This window comes from Rhodamnia argentea, chromosome 5, assembly GCF_020921035.1.
Source record: "Rhodamnia argentea isolate NSW1041297 chromosome 5, ASM2092103v1, whole genome shotgun sequence".
Classification (NCBI taxonomy): domain Eukaryota; kingdom Viridiplantae; phylum Streptophyta; class Magnoliopsida; order Myrtales; family Myrtaceae; genus Rhodamnia; species Rhodamnia argentea.
Window position 1 is genome coordinate 27,405,125 of NC_063154.1, and position 10,376 is coordinate 27,415,500.

Here is a 10,376-nt window from a genome sequence, read left to right on the forward strand (position 1 = left end):
GTAAGGTATAATTTCTCTTCTTTTGCTTTTGGAAAGTATAACACTCGACGTCATTGGGTATTTGTTTATAATTCCTTGATTCCAGGGAAATAGATTGACGTTCCCACGACTTTTCCCACGTGAACTGTCTCGATTACAGCTTGTCAAAAGAAGGAGAAGGATCGTTTACTTGACTTGACTTAGTATGGAATATCATGTTGCCCTCTATTATATATTTGCGAATTGTTGCGAAACAACGTCGCAATAAAATTGAAATAGACTCGATTTGAGAGCACTTTGCTACAAATCTTCATGGACCTTCCCAATTCAGATCGGGTTTTATCTAAGTCATTCTCATGCTTAACTACCGTCATTCTTCTGTTAGGGAGTGTCCTCGCTTTGATAGAAGCTGGCAATGAAGAGACTGATCGGCTCACTTTACTGGAATTCAAGGCCCAAATAGCAGATCCTGGTAGGGTTTTGAGCTCATGGAATGATACTAGCCACTTCTGCGAGTGGTACGGAGTCACATGTGGTCGTAGACATCGACGAGTCACTGTGTTAGATCTCAGCTCTGAAAACCTGGCCGGGTTTGTGCCACCCCATATTGGTAACCTGAGTTTTCTAAGGGAAGTATATCTGGATAACAACAGTTTCCACTCCGAAATTGCCCCACAACTCAGCCGCTTGTTACGGCTGCGGATATTGTTTCTTAATAACAACTTATTCGGCGGGCAAATCCCTTCGAATCTCTCACATTGCTCTAATTTGCTTGTTCTTAACTTAGGTATCAACAGGCTTGAAGGAAATTTGCCTACGGAACTGGACTCCTTGTCCAAGCTCCAAATCGTTGTATTTCAAGTCAATAGCTTGACGGGAAACATTCCACCGTCGTTTGGAAACTTATCCTCTCTGCAAGTCCTTCTAACATCGGATAATAACCTTGGTGGTATGATCCCGGAGACTCTTGGTTGGCTGAGAAATCTAAACATCCTCACTCTCGCAAGGAATAAATTTGTCGGTATGATCCCTTTCTCAATCTTCAATATATCCACTGTGACAATGCTAGATACAGCCGGGAACCGATTAGAGGGGGGCTTACCCAGTGACTTAGGCTTCACTCTTCCAAATCTTGAGAGGATCAGTTTGAGTGACAACCACCTCAGTGGACCCATTCCTGAGTCAATATCCAACGCCTCTAATCTCAGTGAAATCCAAATCGGGCCCAACAACTTTACTGGGAAAGTTCCTTCTTTATCAAAGATGGGAGGACTCTATAGGCTTCACATTGGCATGAACAACTTAGGAAGTGGGCAATCTGCTGATCTTGACTTCCTCTGCTCTTTAACCAATTCCACAAACTTATATTCATTGAATATGGGGGACAATGCTTTTGGAGGATCAATACCCGACTGTATCGGTAACCTCTCTATCACCCTTTGGTGGTTTCAATTAGGTTACAATCATATTTCTAGAACCTTACCTTCTAAAATTGGAAATCTCATCAATTTAGAGTTCCTAGCAATGGGGGGCAACAACATCTCGGGAAACATTCCTTCCGAGATTGGAAATCTAAACAAACTGAAGATTATGTATCTTGGCCCAAATAATTTCTCGGGGTAGATACCAGAATCTATCGGGAATTTAAGGATGTTAACCAAATTGTCCTTGTATGGAAATAATCTCTGGGGCTCGATACCATTGTCTCTAAAGAACTGCCAGAATCTACTTCTATTGGACCTTTCTACCAACAACCTCAGTGGTCACATACCTCCCGAAATTGTGGGCCTATCATCTTTGTCGATTTATCTTGACTTGTCTCAAAATAGTCTTATCGGCTCTCTTCCAGGAGAAGTTGGAAACTTGAAATATCTTGACAAATTACTTCTTAATGGGAACAAATTATCTCAGTAGATTCCAAGCAGTATCGGCAATTGTATATCCATGGAACGCCTATATATACAAGATAACTTTTTTGTGGGGCCCCTACCATTGACTATTAGTTCCATGAGAGGCCTTTAGGTTTTGAATATTTCCAACAACCGATTGTCTGGCCGAATCCCAGTATATCTAGAGCCTCTGAATCTGATGAATTTGAGCCTATCTTACAACGATTTCGAAGGTGCATTGCCTACGGGAGGAGTTTTCAAAAGTGCCATTTCAACTTCGGTTGTTGGAAACAAGAAGCTTTGCGGGGGTCTACCAAATTTTCAACTACCAAAATGCAACTACAAAGAGTCAAAACGGATGAGAATAAGCAAATTTGCAAAAGTTCTAATATCCACAGTCTCTACTCTTGTAGGAGTGGTTTGCATGCTCTCTTTGTTATACTTCTTCTGGTATAAACACAATAACAATGCATCAACTTCCAACTATTCCGAAGATGGGCTTTTCCATGTTTCTTATCACAGTCTATTGAAAGCAACTAGTGGATTCTCCTCCACAAATCTGCTCGGCATGGGCAGTTTTGGATCTGTTTACAGAGGGCTTCTTGATCAAACTCAGTTGATCGTGGCCATCAAGATTCTTGACCTTACACGTCATGGAGCTTCCAAGAGCTTCATAGCCGAGTGCGAGGCTTTGAGAAGAATCCGACACCGTAATCTTGTGAAGGTACTCACGGCATGTTCTGGGTTTGACTCTAATGGAAATGATTTCAAGGCACTAGTCTATGAATTCATGTCGAATGGTAGCTTGGATGAATGGTTGCACCCAACTGCATCGCAACATAGAGCGAGAACCAAGTTGAGTCTACTTCAAAGAGTGAATATTGCTATTGATGTTGCTTGTGCACAAGATTATCTCCATCATCGCTATGAAACGCCAATAGTTCATTGTGATCTAAAGCCAAGTAACGTCCTTCTTGACGATGAAATGACTGGACATGTGGGCGATTTCGGGCTTGCCAGGTTCCTCCCAGAAGCAACACATAAGTTACTGGTTCATCAATCGAGCTCTATTGGAGTAAAAGGATCTTTTGGCTATGTAGCTCCAGGTAATGATACAAAGTTGGTTCTTTCAGTTTATTTCTTTATATTGAAAACGAAATTTTAGAGCGATCCTTGAACAAAAAGGCATAAACATGAAACACCACCAAGACTATAGTTCAATCTTCATTATTCACTATGCATCACTATGCTCTATTGATTGCTATAGAGTACGGCTCAGGAAGTGCGATATCAATAGAAGGAGATGTGTATAGCTTCGGAGTCCTCGTTTTGGAGATGTTCACGGGCAAGAGGCCAACCAATGACATGTTTGAAAATGGGTTGAACCTTCATCACTTTGCAAAGGCATCTCTGGCAGACCAAGTGGAAAAGGTAATCGATCCCATTCTGCTTCAAGAAAATCAGGAGTCAGAGAAGAGACGAACCGTTGCTCCTGATGGCAAGAACAAAAGCTGGTTTACTACTTTGGAGTGTTTGGTTTCGATCATCAAAATAGGAGTCACTTGCTCTTCTGAATATCCAAAGGAACGAATGGACATGGGCGATGCATCGACAAAACTCCAAGGAATCAGGAAGAAACTTGTTGAGTTCATTGTCATAGCCTAGTTGATGTAGAATCTAAACTTCATATGGAGTCATGTCGTCTTTATGGTCATTGCTTTGTCTGGAAGTGGGGATGGAATTTTTCCATTCACAGACAATTTGAATCTGGCTGCATGTAGTGGGAGACTAGGGACATAGCAATCCAAGCTAGATCAAAATCGGTCGTGTTGTCTCAAGCAAACGATCCGTGTCTTTCAGCTGTATGAAAAATAAACGTACTTTGTTTGGGCTTTAGCCCAAAAAATAGAAATTGTAACCTGCTTGGGAGTTGCACCATGGACGTGTGACAAACGAAAAATCGCTAAAGCATGGCTCTGCGATGAGTGCCCCCAGATATCTGGTAATAAGGACTTTTGTCTTGATCTCGCGCAAACTAGGCCTGTTTGTTTGGCTTTCAAAAAAAAAAAAAAATCCGCTAAAAGTTTAAATAGTATTAATTTTTTTTGAAAAGGGGAAAAGTAATATTTATCATGTTTCCATATCTATATTTTAGGGTTAAAGCCTAAGAGACTGCTTGTTCCTATATTTGCCACGTGGCACTTAAATTTATATGTGTCGTCACCACGAGGAAGACCAGCGGGCAAAAATGTGCCACATGGCCATATACGTCTACTTGGCATCAATTTAGCAATTTGTCATCCTCAAATGTTTATCACTTATTAAATTAAAATTAAACTTAACTCTGGATTAACGGAATGTATATTACTTTTAAGTGTATTCGACCAAAAAAGTAGGTCAAGATAAAAATAGAAAATCTTGAAGTAAATTGTGATTATCCTTCGCAATTATTTATCTTATTTTTACTTCTTCGATTGATGGCCGAATAATTCTCATGATTGAAGTACTATTTTTTGCTTCCGACCAAAAAAAAAGTACTACTTTTTGCTGATTACCTGACCAACGACATTAGTCTGTCCAGTTAATTCAAAATTGAAATGATGTAGTGTGAAGGGCACTTTATTTTATTACTTGAGTAAATTTCACTTAATATTCAGTATATTAAAATTCCAACTTATCATTGGAACAAATTTGTTTAGCAATAAATGAAAACGAAAATGATTTTTTTTTCCAAAATCTACTTCATTTGAAATTGATTTTTTTTTTATAAAAGAAGTGAAATACATAACTTAAATTGACATTTACACGATGAAATTTGTATACATTGGATTTTTTTTATTAAAACTCGAATTATGGATGGAAAATCTCAGAAAATTACCAGTTTCGGGGACAAAGGCTCCTCTCTTGTTTATGAATAGGAAGCTCTCCATTTACTTCAATTACTTGATAAGAGGAGACATCTTGAAAGTTTACAAGGTCATTAAGATCGCGAGGATCCAAAATTCGGGATGATTGATGGAAAATCAACTCCAATTCGTTATGCCTTGTCCACCTAAGTTGGCATTACATAATTTTGCAAATCGTTCTATGTAACATTTTCTCCGCCACTACCTTCCAGCACTTGGCCTGACGTCGTCGATTTCGGGTGGCTGCAATTGCCCAAGCGGAGCCGGCACATGGAAACCAGAATTGGGCGAAGGAAAGCGGCGGGGCTCGCCAGACAATTCCCACAACGTTTGAATGGATTGGGAAAAGAGTTAGTCGTGCAACACGGTTGTTCTAATTATCTTAATAAAATACCCCACAATAAAATGGGTAAGACTCCATATGAGTTATGGAATGGAAGGCTATCATCCTATAATTTTTTGAAAGTGTAGGGGTGCCTAGCTAAGGTGGCAATGCCTCCTCCTAATCAAACTCTATTGGGACCTAAAACGGCGGATTGCATATTCATCGATTACGCTCAAAATAACAGCACATACAGATTTTTGGTTCACAAATTTGAAAATGCGGAAATCCATGTCAATACTATTTTAGAATCAATGGATGTTGAATTCTTTGAGGATATATATCCTGCGAAAAGAAATCAGGGTGAACCTTCTCAGAAAACATTCAAGAATTCATAATATGAGAATGATGAAGTTGAGGCTGAGGACGCCAAACTTCGAAGTAGCAAGAGGTTACGGATTACAAAATCTTTCGAACATGACTTTCTGACGTATATGTTAAAAGGTGAGCCTCAAACTTTCAAAGAGACTATGTCATCTCTAGATGCTCCTTTTTGGAAGGAAGCTATTGACAATGAAATTGATTCTATCCTAAGTGACCATAATTGGAAATTAGTTAATCTTCCATCTAGAAATAAACCAATTGGATGCAAACGGATATTCAAGAAGAAGCATAAAGTTGATGGTTCCATGGATAAGTACAAAGCTACAGCTTGTTGCCAAAGGGTTTAAACAAAAAGAGGGTCTAGACTACTTTGATAATTATTCACCAAGAACAAGAATAACATCGATTAGGATGTTAATTACTATAGCTTCGCTATACAATTTGCAGGTACATCGGATGGGTGTGAAAACTGCATTCTTAAATAGTGATCTCGATGAGGAGATTTATATGCAACAACCTAAAGGATTCAAGGTCAAAGGAAAAAAAAAAGATGTGTAGAATTGTCAAATCATTATACGGACTCAAACAGGCTCCTAAATAATGGCATGAAAAGTTTGACCATGTGGTGATCTAAAATGGGTATAGAATCAATAAATGTGACAAATGTGTGTATACCAAATCTGCGTCCATTGGATGTGTACGTATCTATCTATGTGTCGATGACTTGCTCATTCTCGAAGATAACGTTGAGGTTATCCAAATCACCAAGAATGTTCTCAAGAAGAACTTCGAAATGAAAGATTTAGGTATTGCGAATGTTATACTCGGTGTCGCGACCTTCAAAAAAAATAAACGAGTTAAATTCCGGGCTAATGGATTATCAGGTTAATTAATTAACTAACCTAACTCGGACTCTCCCAAGTCCATACCAAATCGCAACTTAAGGTTCAAATAATTAACATGCAACGTGTTTTGAATTTGGAGTCGCCACTAATCATTTTCGGTAGGTTGATTAGAAACCTAAATAAAATAGCGGGAGAAAACTATCTTATTTCCGCGAACCGTAGATTTTGAATTCGAGGATTTGGTTACGCTAGATTACTCTAACGCCCTTTCGGTACCATTTTCATGAAAAAATATTTGATTTGGCAATTTTGATGGATTTTACTTGAAATTCAAAGATGCAATTTTTTTGGTTTTTTCTTCTTTTTTATGGGGATGTAAAACATTGAACTTTGTACGATATACACCATGGGTGATTTAGAAAGAAAGAAAACGCAGCCAATCACGAGTATTTATAAAAATAAATTAACATGTAATAATGCTAAAATTTGGAACACGTAGCATGTCTAAAATAAACAAACAAATGTTCAAACCAAACGATTACATTTTTGTAGATCGAGATGGAAAGGATTACCTTCTATTACACAAAATCTTACTCACATACACGTTATAGTTCCCTTCAAGATCTCGGAGCTGGAAGAACGCGGCTGTCGTCGAAAATGGCAAGCAATGGCGTTGTTGGGTGGCGAGAGGCGAAATATGTGTCGGGACTCGTCGAAGATGATGCTCGACTAAAACTCTTTTCTTCACTCTCGAATTTTCTCTTCTAATTTTTCTCAAGAACTCTCTTTTTCCTCTCTAAAAATTCCACTCAAAAAACTCTCTCAAAACTCTCTCAATTCTCTTCCACTCCCCCTTTCTAACTCTCTCAATTCTCTATCACCAAAATTCTCCTCCTCAATTCTCAAGAACTCTCCCTCTTTTATAGCCAAATTTCTCCACCCTTCATTCTTCATCTTCATTTCTTCACCTTCCATTTTCATCTTCCCTTCTTCATCTTCATTTCTTCACCTTCCATTTTCATCTTCCCTTCATCACCTTCCCTTCATCATCTTCCCTTCTTCATCTTCCCTTCTTCATCTTCTTTTGGTATTTGCAATACAGTCTCCGAAGTTCCAAGTATTTGCAATGCAGTCCCTGAAATTTTAAGTATTTGCAATACGGTCCCTGAAGTTTCAAATCTTCTCGGTGTATTTTTCCATCCCGTGCCTAGTCTAGACGCATGCTAAATTAAGTGTTCTCGCTTGCCCAATTATATGCCAATGCAATGTACGCTAAAAATAAATATGTGAGATGATTTTTATTTAGAACTAAAATTAGTTCTAATTTTTATGCAAAAAATAGATTAGTCAAAATTTAGGCGTCAACAGCTGCCCCTCTTTGAGTGGAAGCTTGTAGAGGTTCCGCTCAAAGACAAAATTGAATCCTAAATTTTGACGGTGCAAATTATGGATGAACTTTTTGGCGGGAGTTTTAATCTCATTTTTATGAAGTGATGCATGATATGCAAGATTGTAAATAACATGTGCTAAAACTTCTCCTCCTCTTTTTTTGTTAAAGAAACCTGCACATGGATCGCATACGAGAATACATGTTTTATCAAATACCTCGTAAGCTGACGGTTCTCTTAATTTCCAAGCTTCTTTTTGCGGATGCAAGGATTTTAAGGTATTTGGCCTATCTGTTATCAGAGACTTCTCCCTAATGCAAGACAGCGCAAGATATGTGTGTCGTTTGAGATCACAAGAGCTACGTCGTTGTGAGTCGAAAGAAGTGAAATCAAGTTCACAAGAGCTACGTTGTTGTGAGTTGATTAAATGTCGAAATCGCCAGTGCATATGTCTTCACGATTCGATAAAGGGGAACCAAAATCATAAGAGCTACGGCGTTATGATTTGGTTTGGATCAAAATCATGGGTGCTTATGTCTTCATGATTTGATAAAGGAGCCGAAAATCATAAGAGCTATGTCATTATGAGCCGACTAAAGGTCAAGATCACCGGGCATACGTCTTCGTGATCCGAGACCGAAATCATAAGAGCTACGTCGTTATGATTTGATAAGATGTCAAGATCGCCGGTGCATATGTCTTCACGACCTGACAAAGGAGAACCAAAATCATAAGAGCTACGTCATTATGATTTGGTTTGGATCAAAATCATGGGTGCTTATATCGTCATGATTTGATAAAGGAGCCGAAAATCATAAGAGCTATGTCATTATGAGCCGACTAAAGGTCAAGATTACCGGTGCATACGTCTTCGTGATTCGAGATCGAAATCATAAGAGCTACGTCGTTATGATTTGATAAGATGTCAAGATCGTCAGTGCATATGTCTACACGACTTGACGGGAGAGGCATATTGCTTGATTTGAACAATATTTGAGAGGAGTACCACCGAATGGAATCGACAAGTACAAAAGGGGCATATTGCCTGAATTGAATCATAACAACTATCATCAGAAGAGTTGTTAATTTGAAAAGGGGTTCGGAAAACTTACCCGGGTTCTCCAAACAATTAATCAAGGAACGAAACAGATTGCTCGTATCGCACCTGGTAGGCATTTGCCAGCAAAACTTGCTCATTCAATAATCCTTGGATGAATTTCGAGACCTTGGGAGGGAACTCGAACATCGGGAATGTATTACCTATCATAGAATGTCAGAGGTAACACACACAAACATATTCAACAATGAGTATAATGCAATCACTCATACTATGGTTCATGCATAACCATTCTGCCAAGTTTGCATTACCAATTTTGTCCAGGGAGGTTCTCACATTACGAATACCTCGAATGTGAGCTGAATGGGGGACTTCGGTCCGAAAGGGCTTTCTCTCACTCTCGAGAAAAGCTATTTATCCTGTCTGCAGGATTCAAGAGAAATCACTCAATCTTTCCATCATCGCATTCGATAAGGATCCAAGTAATCTCGCAATTGATACGACCGAGCCGATCTGGAGGTCTTGATTAGGACCGTAATGAGGGCTAGGTCAAAGGTTTACAAAGGGGACTCTAATTGAGTCAAGGTCTTTGAAATGAATTTCTTCATCATCTCGCTCCGGATTTACAAGTCAAGAATCCCGCAAAAATGAGAGAGAAATAATCTTGCTCGAACTTCTTCGAGTGATGCTTAAAATCATTTAACTCTACGTTAACTCAAGTGTCCTAATCAGAAGAGACTTTGGAGGGTTATAACGTAGGCTAGGATTGGGGACCGAGGAACGAAAAGGCTCGTTTTGGCTCAGAAATTAAAGGAGAAGGGGCTTGACGTTGGTGATCATCGCCGACTAGTCACCGATCTTGGTCTTCCGGAAATGTCTTCAGAAAGAATACCATCATTGAATGAGGGATGGTAGTTTTCTACTGAAAATTGCACTTTGCAAACCGATTTCTTGGAGAGTCTTCTTCACAACAAGTGTCTGTCGACCATTTGCAAGAGACACAATGCAAACATGTACATGGAATTTACAACTTAACATGCAAAAATGTACATTCAAAATTCAGAAGTACTTTACAAATGAATGTGCATTGGCCTCACTTTTGGTAGGCACTTTGCTTTTCCTATGCTCGAAATTTTCATATGAGATCGGCCTTTGCTTTTCTTACTCCCGACTCTCATTTTTCTTTTTTTCTTCTCTTTTTTCGAGAAGAGATTTTTTTTTCTTTTTCTTTGAGAGCTCTTCGACATCTCTTTATTTTGCTTTTTTTTTTTTTTTTTTTTCGAGAGCGGGCCCTTCTCCTTTAAGCTGAGTTTGCCTCTCTTTTTTTTTACAATCCCATGATTTTGAACCAGGAATTACAACAAACATAAACATTTACAAAGAAAAATTATGTAAACATAAAAAATCTAGCATACAAGAAATGAGTCCATTCGGGAATTCTTTGTTGACCCGACCATCTCCAATTCTAATCCTTGGGAAAATGCTATCTTCGTCTTTGGAATGAGCAAATGATCACCAACAGGGGTTTAAGAAATGAATTTGCAGGCTCAAGTGGGCTATGCAAAGAATGAAGTGTATAGGATAGAGAAGTGAATGCTCTTCATCA

General features: G+C 38.8%; 1 protein-coding gene across 1 annotated transcript; it reads left to right on the plus strand.

Annotated features, from left to right (window-relative positions):
• Window positions 1-291: 291 nt before the first annotated feature.
• On the plus strand, window positions 292-3,533 carry LOC115755142 (probable LRR receptor-like serine/threonine-protein kinase At3g47570). Its single transcript, XM_030694449.2, has 3 exons — window positions 292-1,399; window positions 2,102-2,974; window positions 3,136-3,533. The coding sequence occupies exons 1-3, from the start codon at window positions 292-294 to the stop codon at window positions 3,531-3,533; spliced, it is 2,379 nt and encodes a 792-aa protein (XP_030550309.2).
• The last annotated feature ends 6,843 nt before the right edge of the window (window positions 3,534-10,376 follow it).

Excerpts from the sequence above, each read along its gene's own strand:
- LOC115755142 (XM_030694449.2), top strand. The coding sequence starts at position 292 with ATGGACCTTCCCAATTCAGATCGGGTTTTATCTAAGTCATTCTCATGC. Across the intron at positions 1,400-2,101 it reads ATCAATACCCGACTGTATCG|GTGCATTGCCTACGGGAGGA; the intron begins GTAACCTCTCTA and ends ACGATTTCGAAG. Across the intron at positions 2,975-3,135 it reads TTTTGGCTATGTAGCTCCAG|AGTACGGCTCAGGAAGTGCG; the intron begins GTAATGATACAA and ends TGATTGCTATAG.